The sequence below is a fragment of the Ascaphus truei genome, chromosome 13 (assembly GCF_040206685.1).
Source record: "Ascaphus truei isolate aAscTru1 chromosome 13, aAscTru1.hap1, whole genome shotgun sequence".
Taxonomy (NCBI): domain Eukaryota; kingdom Metazoa; phylum Chordata; class Amphibia; order Anura; family Ascaphidae; genus Ascaphus; species Ascaphus truei.
The window spans coordinates 23,154,357-23,173,056 of NC_134495.1; the positions used below are offsets into that span (position 1 = coordinate 23,154,357).

Genomic DNA, 18,700 nt, shown 5'->3' on the forward strand with positions numbered 1-18,700 from the left:
CTGCTCTTCTTTAACCCAGGCTGTGCTGAAAAGCTGAGTAATACGGCACGCTTAAAGAGTTCCATGTTAGAATGGATGAGAAGTAAAGAGATAATTTGCATGTCATTACCCAGAATCCTTGGCTGCAGTGGAAGCATTGTTTTCTAAGCGTTAATGGGGAAAGATTGGGTTGCAGGCCTGTCTGAGACATGCAAGTCGTATTTTTTTATTTATTGTACACATAAGTACAAGTTTGTGTGCTCTGTTGAAGCTATAAACACATGAATGAAGAGATGTGTACAGTGGCAGCATATGCCAAAGAATACAACGCTGATTTAATTGCCAATGCTCTGTACACATACATACTGTACAGTGCTGTATGGGATGCCTTATGCTTTATTAGGAAAGCTGCAAAGAAAAATGTCATGTGAAGCAGGACATGATCAATGAGCCAAATGTCTCCCTAATAATTGATACAAAATAAAGCTGCTGTAGTGAATGAGTACTGTATGCCACAATGAAAACAATTTTGTCAGACAACCTCATTGTAGCCTTCAGAATTAATTTCCACAATGAACATACACAAATAAATTATTCTGATATATATTTTTTTCAGTCCGTTTATTCTTGAAACATTTTAGCAATAGAAGGTGTTTCTAGTCCCTTATTCTTTGTCTAAGTTTGTTTTGGAAATGTTTGATCTGTCAATGGCGGGCAGTTTTGTAACATTATTTTCCTTGTGGATGCTTTGGACTGATATCCTGAAAGTCCTCCGCATGGCTTCCTTCACTTCCTTGTTCCTCAGGCAGTAGATAAGTGGGTTGAGCAAAGGAGTCAGTGCTGAGTAGAAGACAGATATCACCTTGTCCCCATGGAAGGACCTCCTTGCTGTGGGCCTCACGTACATGAAAATAACCGTTCCATAGTATATGAAAACCACAAAGAAGTGAGAGGCGCAGGTAGTGAAAGCATTGCGCAGCCCAGAAGCTGAAGAAGTGGCAAGAACAGTTATCATGATATGGACATAGGTCACCATGATGAGGGTGAAGCATCCTAGGATTACAAGCCCAGCAAGGAAGAAGAAGATGATCTCAATCGATTTGGATCCGTGGCACGAAAATTTTACCAGTGGTGAAAAGTCACAGAAAACGTGGTCAATTTCCTGGGAACCACAAAAAGACAATCTGGTTAAAGGGATGATAACGATTACCACAATAATGGCGCTGACTATCCACGCTCCGGCTGCCAACACTTTACAGAATGTATCGCTCATGATGATCAGGTAGCGCAAGGGGTAGCAGATGGCAACATAGCGGTCGAAAGACATTATGGCCAGGAAAAAGTTCTCAGTGGAGCCAAAGAAGAATAAGAAGTAGAACTGTATGAAACAGCCATCGGCAGAGATGGTCTTCCTACTACTGAGCAAGTCGACTAGAATTTTGGGGACGGTAACAGAGATATACCAGATCTCCACGAAGGAGAAGTTGCTAAGGAAAAAATACATGGGATTGTGGAGACGCCTGTTGGTCCTCACAATGATGATGATGAGGATATTGGCTGTGATGGAAAGAAGGTAGATGATGAAAAACACAACGAAGAGGACAGCTTGCCCCTGGTGACCTAGATGGAATCCTCCAAGGATGAATACATTCAGCATGGTGACATTCTGGGTCCCCATTCTATTTTCCAGATGAAGTTCTGCTGAATAAGAGATTTGTGACCAAATAGGATCATGTGTAGAATAGACGATGATCTCAAGGACAGGAAGGCTCCCTTTCTGTGTTACAGAAGTGGGAAAAAACAAGCGGATTTCTTTTTTTAAAAGATATATATTTTATATATAGATGTAGAGGTATCTGTACCATGTTAGCCGAGCTTAATAATCAAAAGTAAATACTCAATACTGTTATGTGGCTAACTAAATGCTTTTATTTGTGAGAGCTTTCGAGATACACTGATTTCTTCTTCTGGCGATGTTACATTGGATAAAGCAAGAAAGGGTTTTACTTTAAAACAGCCTGGAATGTTATCCGTGGATGAAACCTATCCCTCTCCCCTGTGCAGTATGCGATTTATGACTTTAGGTGTTAAATAGTCGCTAAATGTTTGTGATGTAAGAGCGTGTGTGTATGTATGTGTGTATATGTGTGTAAATATACATTTATAAAGAGACCATTTAACACCGTAAGTCATAAATCACATACTGCAGGGGGGGAGGGATAGGCTTCAGTCACATATACATTCCATGATGTACAGTTTAAAGTAAAAATCTTTCTTGCTTTATCCATTGTAACTTTGCCGGAAGAAGAGATCAGTGTATCTCGAAAGCTCGCACAAATAAAAGCATTTCGTTATCCACAGAATGGTATCGTCTAGTCGTTTTTTTATTATTAAGCTCGGCTAACACGGTACAGATAGCTCTACATTATATATATAAAGAACCCAAACACCTAAGTGAACATATAATAAAATAAATATAAAACTAAAACCCTGGAAGAAACTGAAAACATTAAGTGAAACGTACGTCAGGTCTAATACGTGATGCCTCGAAGCAGAGAGAGACGAGCCCGCAATCTGGGGTTCAATACTTTATATAGAGGGAATAAACAGAACGTTAATTAGCTAAGAGCAACTCGTCCTCAATATTCAGATTCTCCTTGTTTGTTTATTTAGCAATTAAAACAGTAGATTATGTACCGACTATACTTTGGCTAATTGTTATTAACCTAGATAGCCCTTTTCCTACCAGCAAGTGTCAGAAACTCTCTCCTCCGCCTCTTATATCAACCCAAAACCAACTTCTTAACGCTGGGTTTCCTCTATACACGTCCAACACTGTGCTATTAAGCATTACATTAGGAAGGAATATACACAGGGTGCTTAAAACGGTTTTGTGCTGGAAAAGGAGAAACATTGATATGGTTCGGTTATCATTCGTTTTCTGACTCAAACGGGAGAGCCAGAATCTGAATCCGCACCTAAAACATGTACCTCAGATACCACTCTGGGCTTTATTATATGTTCACTTAGGTGTTTGGGTTCTTGATATATATTTTGTGTGTACAGTATGTTTGCCACAAACTGCCTATACCTGTCTGGCTATCACTTATAAAAAGAGCACTATCAAACACAACAATTAGTCTCTTCATTTTATGCTACTATCTTTATTAAAAGAGCAATCCATGCACTATCCTATACAGTACGTGTGTGTGTTTTTTTTTTTTTAAATAAATCAGTACTCTAGTATTACATAGTTACATAGTTACATAGTTACATAGTTACATAGTAGATGAGGTTGAAAAAAGACGTTCGTCCATCAAGTTCAACCTATGCTAAATTTAGACAACAGATACTTATCCTATATCTATACTTACTTATTGATCCAGAGGAAGGCAAACAAAAAACCCCAGAGTCATATCATCCAATGATATCTCATAAGGGGAAAAATAAATTCCTTCCTGACTCCAAGAATTGGCAATCGGATGAATCCCTGGATCAACATTCTTCCCATGTATACTTATTTATTAGATAATCCTTACTACATTTTTTTTTATTTACAGTATCTCTTAATACCATTTCTAATGAGTTTTAATATGTTGAGCATCGTTTGATTTCTATAGCAGGTTTTAGCTCACTTCCTCAGCAGTGCAAGATCTTTGTAACACTTTCCTGTTTGTGATATTTGTTGCCAATATTCCCAGCAGCTTGAGCTGCAAACTGTAACAATAGATAATGTTACCTTAGTAATATCAGAATACATTGTAGCTGTTGATTTACTGAGCTTGCGTGTACTGATTGATCTGTGTGTTGATTGAAGTGCTGGTTGGTTAAAGTGTGTGCAGTTAGAACCAGAAGCAGTTTGAACAAGGAAGCGGTTAAACAAGGTATATTTTATTGAAGTACAGTTTACTGTGAGTACTTCTAAACTTCATAGTTGCTAGAATGAGCAGGATTGAAAATGCCACTCAATGCACATCTTGCCACATGTATGTGCACTTGGAGCAGCTGTTCCAAGGAGCATACCGCTGTGAGAAGTGTGAGCGGGGGGTCTCTTTAGAATCAGAGATTGCTGATCTGAAGAGGCAACTTGCAATATTGAGGGACATTGGCAATCTTGAAAGGGAATTAGAGCTCACTGAGCAGGCCTTTGCTTCGAGTAGTGGTGCAGATGGTGGCGCTGTTAGTGAGGAGCAGGTAGGTAGCTTAGTTGCTGTTAGTGAGGAGCAGGTAGGTAGCTGGGTGACAGTTAGAAGGGGAAGCAGGGGCCATAGGGAGAGGCAGGTCGTTTCTGACCTGACACATCCCAATAGATTTGCCATGTTGAGTGAAGATATTGGGAATGTTGGGGCAGAAATGGCAAGGCTGGGGGAGACTAATTCCTCTAGCAGCCAGGGGAATAGTTCCTCCAGCACCGTGGGGACTCAGGATGCTCAGATGCAAAGAAAGATTGTGGTGGTAGGGGACTCCATTATTAGGAAGGTAGATAGGGCAATCTGTTGCCGGGACCGCATGAACCGAACAGTTTGTTGTCTCCCGGGTGCTCGGGTTCGGCACATTGCGGATCGGGTAGACAGATTGTTGGGGGGGGGGGGGGGGGGCTGGGATTGACCCGGCGGTCTTGGTACATGTTGGCACCAATGACAAAATTAGAGAAAGATGGAGGGTCCTAAAAAATGATTACAGGGATCTTGGCCAAAAGCTTAAAGCATGGACCTCCAAGGTGGTATTTTCTGAAATACTACCAGTGCCATGCGCTACCGCAGGGAGACAGTCAGAGATCAGGGAGGTTAATGCATGGCTAAGAAAGTGGTGTAGGAAGGAGGGGTTTGGGTTTTTAGAGCACTGGGACTCCTTTTCTGAGATTTGCCATCTATATTCTAGGGACGGATTGCACCTCAATGAAGAGGGATCTTTTGTGCTAAGGGGGAGAATGCTAAAAAGGTTGGAGGAGATTTTAAACTAGGATGGAGGGGGGAGGGGAATGAAACAGATAATGAACTAAATGGAATAGATGAGTATACAAGGTGGTATGGAGGTAGAATGGGGGCAAGTGCAAGTTTGACAAGCAGTGAGATACCCATAGTAAATAGAGATAATACTAGAAAACTTCTAAAGACTAAACCAAGTGGGAGCAGAAAAGAAGGAGCAGATAAGATAATAGTACAAGCTGAAAAAAACTTAAATGCATGCTTGCTAATGCAAGAAGCCTGACAGATAAAATAGGGGAGCTTGAATTAATAGCTACAAGGGAGCAGTATGATATCATAGGCACTACTGAAACATGGTGGGATGAAACTCATGACTGGACCGTTAATTTAGAGGGTTATTCTCTTTTTCGATATACAAATAGAAGGGGAGGTGGAGTATGTCTATATGTTAAACCAGATCTAAAACCTATTATAAGGGATGATGTCTATGAAGGGAATGATGAAAATGTAGAGACCTTGTGGATAGAAATTAGCAGTGGAGGTAAAAGTATAAAGAAAATGTTTGTGGGAATATGCTATAAACCACCAAATATCTGTGAGATTGAGGAAGCTAAAATACTTTTGCAAATGGAGAAGGCATCAAAACTGGGTCATGTTTGAATAATGGGGGATTTTAATTATCCAGACATAGACTGGGGCAATGAGATTAGCGTTACAACAAAAGGAAACAGGTTTTTGGGGGTGCTTAAAGATAATTATATGACCCAAATTATCGAGGAACCAACCAGGAGAGGGGCAGTTCTGGATTTGGTCATATCAAACAATGTAGAAGTAATAACAAATATTCAAGTCCTGGAACATTTGGGTAAAAGTGATCATAACATGGTCTCATTTGAAATAAATTATCAAAAAACAGATTACTTGGGTTCAACAATAGACTTTAAACTTTAGAAAGGCAGATTTTAATAAACTGAGGTCTAATCTAGTAGTAATACAATGGGATGATGTTTTTGCAGGGAAAAATGTAGAAGATAAATGGGCAGTCTTTAAAACATTGTTAGAAAAGCACACTTATCAGTGTATACCCTTGGGTAATAAGTATAAAAGAAATAAGTCAAAACCAATGTGGCTAAATAAACAGGTAGGGGAGGAAATGGACAAGAAGAGGACGGCGTTTAGATTCTTTAAGTCAGAAGGGACAGAGACATCGTATCAGAATTATAAGGAATGTAACAAAAATTGCAAAAGGGCAATTAAATTAGCAAAAATGGATAATGAAAAAAGGATTGCAATAGAAAGTAAGGTCAACCCTAAAAAGTTCTTTAAGTACCTTAATAACAAAAAAATGAGAAAAGAAAATATAGGACCCTTTGAGTGTGAGATGGGTAGGCAGATTATTGGAGATAAGGAAAAAGCAGAGGTATTAAACAAATTCTTTGCCTCTGTGTTTACCAGGGAAGAATCAAGTTCAATAGTAGCGCCACAGGAAGAAGCCACAACCTCCATATTAATGACCAATTGGTTAACTGAGGAAGAAGTTCATAAGCGACTTGAAAAAATTAAAGTAAATAAGGCACCTGGCCCCGATGGCATACATCCAAGAGTTCTCAAGGAGTTAAGCTCAGTAATAGCAAAGCCATTATATTTAATATTCAAGGACTCCATTTCCACAGGCTCAGTACCACAAGATTGGCGTAAAGCAGATGTGGTGCCTATATTTAAAAAGGGAGCTAGATCACACCTGGGGAATTACAGACCTGTAAGCCTGACTTCAATAGTAGGGAAACTACTTGAAGGTTTAATACGGAATAATATTCAGGAATACCTAATGGAAAACAAAATTATTAGTAATAGTCAGCATGGATTTATGAAGGATAGATCTTGCCAAACTAACCTTATTTGTTTCTTTGAGGAGGTAAGTAGGAATTTAGACCAGCAGTTGATGTGGTCTACTTAGATTTTGCAAAGGCTTTTGATACGGTTTAACACAAGAGGTTGGTGTACAAAATAAAGAAAATTGGACTCAGTAATAATATATGCACCTGGATTGAAAACTGGTTAAAGGACAGACAACAGAGGGTTGTCATAAATGGAACTTTTTCAGGTTGGGCTAAAGTCGTGAGTGGAGTACCTCAAGGATCGGTACTGGGACCCCTGCTTTTTAACTTGTTTATTAATGACCTTGAGGTTGGGATCGAGAGCAAAGTCTCCATCTTTGCTGATGATACTAAATTGTGCAAGGTAATATAATCAGAGCAGGATGTAATTTCTCTTCAGAAGGACTTGGAGAGACTGGAAACGTGGGCAGGTAAATGGCAAATGAGGTTTAATACAGATAAATGTAAGGTTATGCATTTGGGATGCAAGAATAAAAATAGTAGGGAAACTACTTGAAGGTTTAATACGGAATAATATTCAGGAATACCTAATGGAAAACAAAATTATTAGTAATAGTCAGCATGGATTTATGAAGGATAGATCTTGCCAAACTAACCTTATTTGTTTCTTTGAGGAGGTAAGTAGGAATTTAGACCAGCAGTTGATGTGGTCTACTTAGATTTTGCAAAGGCTTTTGATACGGTTTAACACAAGAGGTTGGTGTACAAAATAAAGAAAATTGGACTCAGTAATAATATATGCACCTGGATTGAAAACTGGTTAAAGGACAGACAACAGAGGGTTGTCATAAATGGAACTTTTTCAGGTTGGGCTAAAGTCGTGAGTGGAGTACCTCAAGGATCGGTACTGGGACCCCTGCTTTTTAACTTGTTTATTAATGACCTTGAGGTTGGGATCGAGAGCAAAGTCTCCATCTTTGCTGATGATACTAAATTGTGCAAGGTAATATAATCAGAGCAGGATGTAATTTCTCTTCAGAAGGACTTGGAGAGACTGGAAACGTGGGCAGGTAAATGGCAAATGAGGTTTAATACAGATAAATGTAAGGTTATGCATTTGGGATGCAAGAATAAAAAGGTGACTTACAAATTAAATGGAGATATATTGGGGGAATCCTTGATGGAGAAGGATTTAGGAGTGCTTGTAGACAGCAGGCTTAGCAATAGTGTCCAATGTCATGCAGTAGCTGCAAAGGCAAACAAGATCTTATCTTGCATCAAACGGGCAATGGATGGAAGGGAAGTAAACATAATTATGCCCCTTTACAAAGCATTAGTAAGATCACACCTTGAATATGGAGTACAATTTTGGGCACCAATCCTAAGAAAAGACATTATGGAACTAGAGAGAGTGCAGAGAAGAGCCACCAAATTAATAAAGGGGATGGACATTCTGACTTATGAGGAGAGGCTAGCTAAATTAGATTTATTTACATTAGAAAAGAGGCATCTAAGAGGGGATATGATAACTATATACAAATATATTCAGGGACAATACAAGGAGCTTTCAAAAGAACTATTCATCCCACAGGCAGTACAAAGGACTCGGGGCCATCCCTTAAGGCTGGAGAAAAGGAAATTTCACCAGCAACAAAGGAAAGGGTTCTTTACAGTAAGGGCAGTTAAAATGTGGAATTCATTACTCATGGAGACTGTGATGGCAGATACAATAGATTTGTTCAAAAAAAGGTTGGACATCTTTTTAGATGGGAAAGGTATACAGGGATATACCAAATAAGTATACATGGGAAGGATGTTGATCCAGGGATTAATCCGATTGCCAATTCTTGGAGTCAGGAAGGAATTCATTTTTCCCCTTAATGGGTTTTTTTTGTTTGCCTTCCTCTGGATCAATAAGTAAGTATAGATATAGAATAAAGTATCTGTTGTCTAAATTTAGCATAGGTTGAACTTGATGGACGTACGTCTTTTTTCAACCTCATCTACTATGTAACTATGTAACTATTTACACTGACTGAAGGATTGATTGAAACTGAAAGGCGGCAATTTAGTGAAACGTAAGAAGCAGGATCTTTGCTGATCGATCACGGGAGAACGAATCGATCGGCAGCTTAGGTAATTAGTTTTCAATAAAGGTAAATAAAGTCTGCATATATTAAAACAATATATGTGTGTGTGTGTGTGTGTGTGGGGGGGGGGGGTATTGCATTTGGCACAGAAACAGAACAAGACCCAAAATAAGGGAACCTAATGGGGTAAGGACTAACCGTGTTGTTAAATATATTCTTGATTTGAACTTTTAACAAAAATATATAACATGCACTATAGAAGAGCAATGATGTTGGAACTTAAAAAACTGTATATGGAAGAATTTTTGGCAATAGCCGGCAATGTGACAAAAAGTGATTTAGGAAACCAAAAGTGTGAATGATACAGAAATAGTACTAATTTCTTCAAAGTGTCTCTGTGATAAACCACCAGTTAAATACCTTTTGGTTTAGTGTCCCAAGATCAAGATGGAAAGTCAGCGTGGCGAAAGAGCTGAGGCGCTGGAGCAAAGATTTATACCAGCAAAGTGGACCAGGTGCAGCGTCCTACCAGCGTGAAGGTCCCCATTCCACCATCAGTCAAGAACAGTATAAGTTGTTGGTGATTTTCTCTCCAAGCCAAAACTGTTAACGCTGACTTTCCATCTTGATCTTGGGACACTAAACCACAAGGTATTTAACTGGTGGATTACCACAGAGACACTTGAAGAAATTAGTACTATTTCTGTATCATTCACACTTTTTGTCACATTGCCGGCTATTGCCACAATTTCTTCCATATACAGTTTTTTTAAGTTCCAACATCATTGCTTTTCTATAGTGCATGTTATATATTTTTGTGAAAAGTTAAAATCAAGAATATATTTAACAACACTGTTAGTCCTTACCCCATTAGGTTCCCTTATTTTGGGTCCTGTCCTGTTTCTGCGCCAAATGCACACAATAAAGTTTACTCTGCCAGGCTCAGGTTGACATGGTGCTGGAGGAGGAGCTAGAGGCAGATTTTGGATGTTGTATGTGGCGCACAAATGTAAATTAAATGTAATATTGAACTTCAAGAATGGGCCACTTTTGGGCGTCGTAAATGCATCAAAATTGTCCGTCAAGTTTTTCTTGGCATAAAAGACAAATGCAGAAAACGTGCCCCAAATAATTAAGGACATGACGACTTACCAGCATATGGCGGCTAATGATTTTAGGTGAGAATTAATATTATTTAGACATGATTCCCTCCTCTGGTTTGTTAAAAAATCAATTTGATAGTGTTGTATTCATCCATCCAATTCCTTTCTTCTCCCCTTTCTTTGTCTTCTCTTTTTTTCATATTTTACATTTCCATCTTCATCACCTCTCTCCTCTTTTTTAATTCTCTCTCCATCTTTCCTTCTCTCTATCTCTCTCTCTCTCTCTCACCCTTTCCTTCTCTGTCTGTATACCTCCTGCACTCTTTCTTTCTACCCTCTGTATTTCACAGTACATGTATTCTCTGTCTCTCCTTCTCTCCCTCTCTCTGTCTCTCTCCCTTTCCTTCTCTCTCTATATACCTCCTGCACTCTCTCTCTCTCCACCCTCTGTATCTCACAGTACGTGTATCCTCTCTCCCCTGTTGAGTTTTTCTCTGGCTGCCCGGGGTTGGGGTCTGTCTTTAAATACTACATCAGGAACCCTCGGGATTATGAATCTCTTGCAGGAAGACACATACATTATTAGCCTGTGAGCCCATTACTATATGGTCTCCGATGCATTCCTTGTAAGAAACCTGTAAGTCAAATTACTTATATTATACACAGTGGTCAGACTGATGGGAACAGAACTTTTTATTCCCAGTACAGCAGTACCACTCCCTTTATTTACAAACTCCCATTTCCACTTCTTTCTCCTTTTTATTTTAGCTTTAAACAGAATTTATTTGAAGTAGGCTCTCTGCCTCTCTGATTTCAGAGCATACATCATTTCCATGAGGGTAACCGAGATTTGTCCCAATCTTTAATAAGTACAACTACTTTTTTAAAGGAGCAATCCGTGCAATATCCGAAGTGCGTGTTTCTAAAAAACAAATCAGTTCTATAGTATTAGATAATACTAGTGTAGCCAGGTCCCCTCTGGCTCCCCGGTTCCCCCTTTCTCCCTCACTCACCCTCGCTCCGGAAGGGGAGGATGCGGGGGCGAGTGTGTCGCCGGGAGCTCCCGGCGACGTCGGAGACAGGGCGTCGCCATCTTTATTGTGTCCTCGTATGCGCGGAGGCTCGTGCATGCGCAGAAGCGACACGGCGGCCATTTTGCGTTTGGCTCGCGCATGCGCAGGCGCAATGCGGCGGCCATTACAGGGAGTGAGAAGTGGCAGAAGAGGAGCTCCATAGTCAGGGTCATCCCCCAGTTCGCATATGCGCAGTTGCAGCGGCCATTACAGATCGCACACGTGGCCCCAATAGGAAAGAGGGCCATGGAGGACTTCAGCTCCCAGAATGCTTAGAGGCAGGCAGGCCACCTGATGCCAGGGAGCCAATAGGCCTTGCAGCTTCTCCTGCTGGAGAAGATACATTGTTGTGCACAGACCATGCGAGTCAGTAGGAGCTGGGACACAGAGAGGGGAGGGTGTGTTTGTGCAGGGAGGAAATTAGCCCCCCCAGCACTAGGCCAGAAGACTCCCCTTAGGCCCCAGCTTGGCCCTACTCACCCCCAGCTTGTGGCTGCTACAGAGACGCCCCTAGGATAGGAACAGGGTCCTGTAGAGAAGCTAGAGTGAGGGTTACAGCCAGGAAGCGTGGATATCCTGGTTGCTGTGTATTGGTGAATCATTCTCTGTAGTACAGAGGCAGAGACTGTTATGAGCTGGGTCACTCCATGCGGGAGCCATCCATCACAGAGGCGGACACAACGTGGGATCGTCCTTCAGGAAAGGGATCCCAAGTACAGATCTGCGCGCCTGGGTGTGGACACACCCGTCAGGTACCTTCCTCTCAACAAGTGCACCAACCCTCACCTCAATTTAGTGGGCAGCGCTGTCACACACTGAGGTGGGTGGGGGACTCTTGGGACTTTTGGGTACAAGGTGTTTGGGGAATACTGTGTGGGGTTATCACCCATGAGAAGCAGTGTTACAGGGTGACACTGAAGTACTGTTGATGATATGTTATCATGTTATGGTTATGTTGCATATACAGTAAACTGTGTTTTTATATATACTCTGGTGTATGTGATTACTGTGTATGAGGTCCTGTTTTAGGGGTTATTCTACACCTAGACTCCGACACAGATTGAGGCGCTGTGTAAGTAAGAACTGTTCCAGGATACACCCCAGGTTCCCATCAGCGGAGGCTCAAGCCTCCTGTGAGCCTGACAGGTATATTGCACCACACCTGGTAACATATAGAGATTTCCCCTCACATGCACTATATCTGCGATTGGCGGTGGGGGAAACTGTGTTACATTTGGAGGCGCTGCTGAGATCAGACCTGGGGTGCCCTATTAAGTTTTCTAAATTGGTGATACTGTCCCAATCTGCACTCATGCCGCAACAAGTGAGTGAATTGATTGGCAGTTTAGGTCATTCATTTTCAATAAAGGTAATTAAACGCTGAATTTATTAAAGCAAAAAAATATATTATATATATATATATATATTTTCCCTAAAGTCCCGCTCGGGATTGCCTGATTAAGAACTTTGACCTCTGGGTTGATGTCACCTTGTGCAGCTTCCTTCAGTGATATGAGGAGTTAAGGGAAGAGTTACCTGGCCCAATATTATACAGAACAGATGGTCCCCATGTTGCTACTTTGGTGATGTTATTTATACCATTTGCATTCATAATATTTCACATAACTTCCAACTCCCTCTGACAGAAAGATTCAGCACACTGTAACTATTGTCTAACAGCACCACTGCCTGTAACACAAGTTGTCATGGAACAAGAATCATATTTCTGTTTGACCCCCCTTGCAGCTTCTGCTTGTCAGCTCCTTAGTTTCAGCTGCATGTATTTGCTCTACACACACACACACACACACACACACACACACACACACACACACACACACACACACACGCACACGCACACGCACACGCACACGCACACTGTGCCTGTGTGATATATTACTATGTTGCCTTTTCTGCCTCTGAGCATGTAGCCAGTGAGTTGCTACAGCAACCCCTGAGATCTTTTCTCAGAATGGGCTATTCTGCCCTCCCCCCTGTCTTGCTGACAGTTAGTCTGTCCCTAGACTATTCCTGTTTCCCAGATCCCCCTCACTGTCTTTTACATCCTGACACTGGCTGAGTGAGTACCCCTTCTATGTTATACTCCTCCCGGCAAGGCCCAATCCTTTTCACCTTCCCTTAACTACGAAGCACCTATAGAGAAGCACTCTCTCACAACACCATTACATCCACAAGTGCCTGTATATACTGCTCCTTTCCTAATAAAGTGAAGAAAATATTACAGGACTTGGTGTGCTTTGGAAAGAGGGCTGAGTTGAAGCTATCCGGGTCCATTCATACCCTAGACATGACCCTGGGTCCAGAATACAAGTGATAGATACATCATTGCCAAAGAAAATTAGTCACAGGAAAAATAGACATTATGGAACTAGAAAAAGTGAAGAGAAGAGTCACAAAATGAATAAAGGGGAATGGAGGGCAGGGGCATAGCTATAGTTCTCTTGGAGGGTCCGCTCTCTAGCATATTTTTGCAGCTGCGAATGCACGGTCAGTGGTTGCCGGTTGCTCATGCACGATTGGAGCTTGCAGATCGCGTATGCGCACGAGCAGTTGGCAACCACTGAACACGCATGCGCTGTAGACAAAAGACGATCGCGCATGCGGAGTAGGAAAGAACCGATCGCGCATGCGCAGTAGGAAAGAGCCGAGCGCGCATGCGCAGTAGGAAAGAGCCAGTGGCTCATGCGCAGTAGGGAAGTGCCGGTTGCGCATGCATGGCCAAACAATACAAAATTGTTGCCCGGGGTCCCGCGCATGCCTTGCCGCGCCACTGGTGGAAGGTCTCCTGTATGAGGAAAGGTTTTCCAAATGACAGGAGGTTTGTTTACATTAGAAAAGAGGCGTCTGAGAGAGGATATGATAACTATTTGTAACCCTTCCTTGCCCAGCTCTCACTTAAAGGAGGGTCACAAGTGTGTGCGGTATTGATGTAGGCTCTCATACCTTCTCCATAGGGTGCTGGTATCTGACTGGCTGGTTGTGCCAGGAACTATGTTGCACAAACAGGACAGGTTTTATTCTTATTGTCATACATACAGGATTCTTCCCTGGGATCCAGACAGGGAGGCATACATGGCTTTTGTCACATCTTCTGGTTCCCAATATAGGAATATGCCCTCCATTATTCTCAATGCCTGGATTTAATTCCAAACCCCACTAACGGGGGATATGGCGGGCTTAGACGTGGGATTGCCAGTACAACAATCCCAATGTGGTGGCCCCCCCCCCCCAGTGAGTCCCTGTACAGGGGCTCCCAGGCCATGATACCACTACATCACTTTCCTCCAAATGGTAAAGGGGGAGAATGGATCTTCCACACCTCTGTGGCCCTTCTAAGGGCTGGGACCCGCTGCGCCCGGTGGCGCGGGCGGCCGCACGAGCGTTCCCCACCAGCAGGGGAATCCTCCCGAGCCGGTCCCAGTCCCCCCTCACTGCACAGCTCACTACACGCTGTGACACGTCAGCCGCCAGGGGATTCAAGAGAATTGTAATCCCAAGCGGCGACGCGTCACGTGGTGTGGCTGTGAGCCAAGGAGGAGGGGAGGCTTCGGGGAGCGGGGAGGAGAGTGTGGGGGGAAAGCAGTGTGAGTGCCTGTCTGTGTGTGTGTATGTGTGTGCCTGAGTGCGTGAGTGCCTGTCTGTGTGTGTGTGTGTATGTGTATGTGTGTGCCTGAGTGCGTGAGTGCCTGTCTATGTGTGAGCGGCTGAAGAGTTGATGGGCTAAACAGTTGAGGGGCTAAACAGTTGAGGGGCTGAGGGGCTGAACAGTTGAGCTACAGTATTATGGAGTGGTGTACATGTACATTCATTAAATAAATGCAACATAAAACAACTTACAGTGTCTATCAATACATGGTTGAGGGGCTGAACGGCTGAGGGGCGGTCCTGCCCCCTCACGTCATGGCCGCGCCCCCCCACATCATGGCCGTGCCCCCCCCGCTTGCAAAAATGGTCCCTTTGGACTGGAAAAAGCCCCAAGTGCCTTTCCACGCGCCGCCTGTCTTCAGTGCGGGTGCGTGGTCTGAGGCAGCGGGGCCTTAGCCTAAGGCTACAACAATAGTGCGCACGACCGCGCACGTGACGCGAACAAAAACATTATGTGAAGCAGTCGTGCCATACTGCGCGCGATGCGACGCATGCAGAAGCGTGACTGCGCAGCAGGATTTTGGAAGAGACGAATCCATTTGATTTTTTGCGTTACATGAGCGTTTAAGCCAATGAGGGCGAACCAGCCTGGTGATGTCATGGCCACGCCTCGCTGTCGTGCGCATCAACGGAGGACACAGAACACTCAAGTGACAGGCGCGCAATCCTTCTTAAGCTCTGTCTAGGGTGACCAAGGGCCTCATGCAGTAAGCGTCGATTAAGTGAAATCGGCAAGCTTACCGATTAGTCATGTTAATGGCGATTTTTCCTCTCCGTATGCAGTAAGTGCCGAATACATTCAAAATCAACCCGAAAACAAATCCGCCCACTCTCACGATGATTAGCCGATCACACACAGGTGTATCGGCGTGCGTGGCGGGGTGCTGATAGGTTGCCCAATCACAAATCTTGCTGAATCAGGCGAAACAAGCATGTATTGGATTGCGCGCCATATTTAAAGGCAACGTGTACTGCTATTCATTCTCTGTGTTGTTGGGAGTGAGAGAGAGAGAGAAGCACAGAGCTGGCTGATTGAACATTTGCATATTGACGGAGAGACTTGTTGTGTATTGGGTGAGCTTTGTCCATTGTTGTTTTGTTTACATCTTTGTCTTGTTTTATATGTGGAAGTGTTTCGTGTGATTGGCTGTACATTAGTTGTCTATTTTTTGTGAGTGCTGGAAGTATGCCCGCAAAGCGTGGGAAGAGTGATGCTGGTGGGAGTGGGAGTGCTACTCGTGCGAGTACGCGTCGGAGTGAACGTACTGTTCAGGGGAGGGATGTTGCTGGTGCACCGAGTGGTGTTGCTGGGAGTGGGAGTGCTGTTGCTGGGAGTGGGAGTGCTGTTGCTGGGAGTGGGAGTGCTGTTGCTGGGAGTGCTGTTGCTGTGAGTGGGAGTGCTGTTGCTGTGAGTGGGAGTGTTGTTGCTGGGAGTGGGAGTGCTGTTGCTGGGAGTGGGAGTGCTGTTGCTAGGAGTGGGAGTGCTGGTGCTAGGAGTGGGAGTGCTGGTGCTAGGAGTGGGAGTGCTGGTGCTGTGAGTGCTGCTGGTGGCGCAGTTGCTGATGGGGTGGATGGTGGTGGCGTGCTTGCTGGTGGGCAGCTTTTGGAGTCTCTTCCATTGGAAGAAGGAGAGTCCAGTCAGCACCAGCCAAGCTCTGACCCTAAACCTGCTCGGAAGAAACGTGTGGAGAAGCCACGTAATCCTCGCTTCAATGACCAGGAAAATACAGCTCTTGTCACTGGCATTCTGGAGCACTATGACAGTATATATGGACATTTACTAGGTAAGTGTACCTTTACATTTATTATTCAAATACATGTGATCCTAGGTCATCTGAGTTTTGTTCATATGCAAATATGGGTTCAGAATATCTTTCTATGTTAATTAGTCTGGAAACACAGCTTTTTATCATGCCTTACAAGGACAACTAAACACAGGCGGTCAATTTGCCATAACTGCATACAATATGAATGCAACCTTGCTTACATGTATAGGTTTAGTAGTGAATGCTCATGTGCTTCACATATTACACATAAAACAGCATGTTTGCTATCTCTTGGAACAGCTAGCAGTGTAGGAAACTGGTGCTTCTATTATTATTCATTTACCTCATATATTTTATATGTTTTTCAAGGGCGGACAAGTTCAGCAAGCAGAAAAGAAATGTGGGACACAATAGTCATTGGTGTCAATGCGTGTGGGAATCATGTGAGGGACAAGCGGAATTGTCACAAGAGATTTGATGATATTAGGTCCAAATTGAAAAAGAAAATACAACACCAACGCGTGCATGCTACTGGCACTGGAGGTGGGCCGACACCACAACGTCTCATATTAAGTCCATTGGAGGAGCTGCTTCGGGCAAAATTACTTCCCGTCGTCGTGGAAGGCTTACCTGGTGACCGTGATATAGGAATTTATCACTCACAATTTCCACCAGGTGAGAAATATTAATGTACTAGGCGTGTCGTTGCTTACAGTTATTTTGCATATTTACACTGCTTTTTATACTGTCTTCACAATATAAGCATACCTGCATCTATATATGTATATGTCTGATTCTGTATATATATATATATCTCAAAATAGACATATATGTTGTAGTCCTACTAAAAGCAGTAACTAATATAGCACGTGCCATTGTGTGCTCATTTACATGTGAATTCCCAAAATGCATTGCTGCAGTGGAAGCAATTGATGGTGGGCGAAGATGGGGAACAACAGGGTAGTACACATGTGTAACACATGTTAATCAGAAATTAGCTACAGGTACAGAACATAAATATGTATAATATTATTGTGTATTTTATTTATTTTACTCCGACAAACATGACAATACTGCCTATTTTAAGCATGCATCAAATATATTGCATGCAACGGCCTACAAACATCACTTGCACTAACACATCTATAGTTGTTTATGAAAAGGTCCATTTTTGCTTTAAGTCATATACAGACAGCATAATGAGGCACACGTATCATATGGTATGTCATTGTTTTCATAACTTAAAAACTGCACACGACTATTTAGCTCATCTACCATTGTGTTAAAGCAGCTGCAATTAATATCTCATCACAGCATACACTTCAACAGAGGGGGTGGGGTTCAGCACACACACTAATTACAGCCTCATTTTAGGGTCAACTTAGTTCACACCATTTTCACCTGTTTCAAGTAATTGAAAGGTGTGGCTGATTAGGCTTTTTGGGGAAGGGAATACCGTTCTTACAACCTGACTAGCACAACTGAAGTTAATCACACTCATTTGAAAGCTTCACTTTAGCTACTAAATGCCCCAACAACTCATTACTTATCAAAGCGTACGTCACACATTAGTTCACTCATATCTATAGTTGAACTACTATCAACGACACATTATCACACACTGCATGTGTTGTCTTGTTGAGTCACAGCCACATTCATGTGTGCCACATCTTATATTAATGTACCACACATATCCTCTACCAAAAACAACACTTTTTGCAATATGACCACCTTCATGATAACCATTGTGAATGGTCATCTCATGATAGTTATGTACATTATGATACTGATATCACTACACAACATATGATTTTTATGTACAAATTTTATCTATTTATCCTCACGCATTACTGCAGAAACATAGTATGTTTTATGTTAGGGAACTCAAAAGTTCTAAGTACACAGGCATGTACATTGTTATTACAACTATTTATGTTCACTTTCACACACACATTTTGGGTTAAGGAAATGATGCTGTTAGGTACTCATAAATACAGAACATACAATAACTGTTTGTTCAATATTTACACATGTAAATGTAAAACTTATGTTATTGTTATATATAGTTGCCCCTGAAGGACATGTGTCACCTGAGACGGAACAAGTGTCTTCACCTGGGTCAGCCAGCTCAACACACCTAGAAGGTGAGTGTATCAGTTGGTGGCCATATAATATGTGCTCTTCTATATGTTATGTTGTCATGTTCATTATTTGTTTTGCACATGTTCTTTAAATAGGATTACTTAGTGTATGTGAA

General features: G+C 42.5%; 1 protein-coding gene across 1 annotated transcript; it reads right to left on the reverse strand.

The window, feature by feature from the left end:
* Positions 1-643: 643 nt before the first annotated feature.
* LOC142464583 (olfactory receptor 6B9-like) lies at positions 644-1,743 on the reverse strand. The gene has a single exon (XM_075567954.1). It carries the CDS (start codon positions 1,655-1,657, stop codon positions 644-646), a length of 1,014 nt encoding a protein of 337 aa, XP_075424069.1. The 5' UTR covers positions 1,658-1,743.
* Positions 1,744-18,700: the final 16,957 nt, after the last annotated feature.

Excerpts from the sequence above, each read along its gene's own strand:
- LOC142464583 (XM_075567954.1), bottom strand. The coding sequence starts at position 1,657 with ATGGGGACCCAGAATGTCACCATGCTGAATGTATTCATCCTTGGAGGA.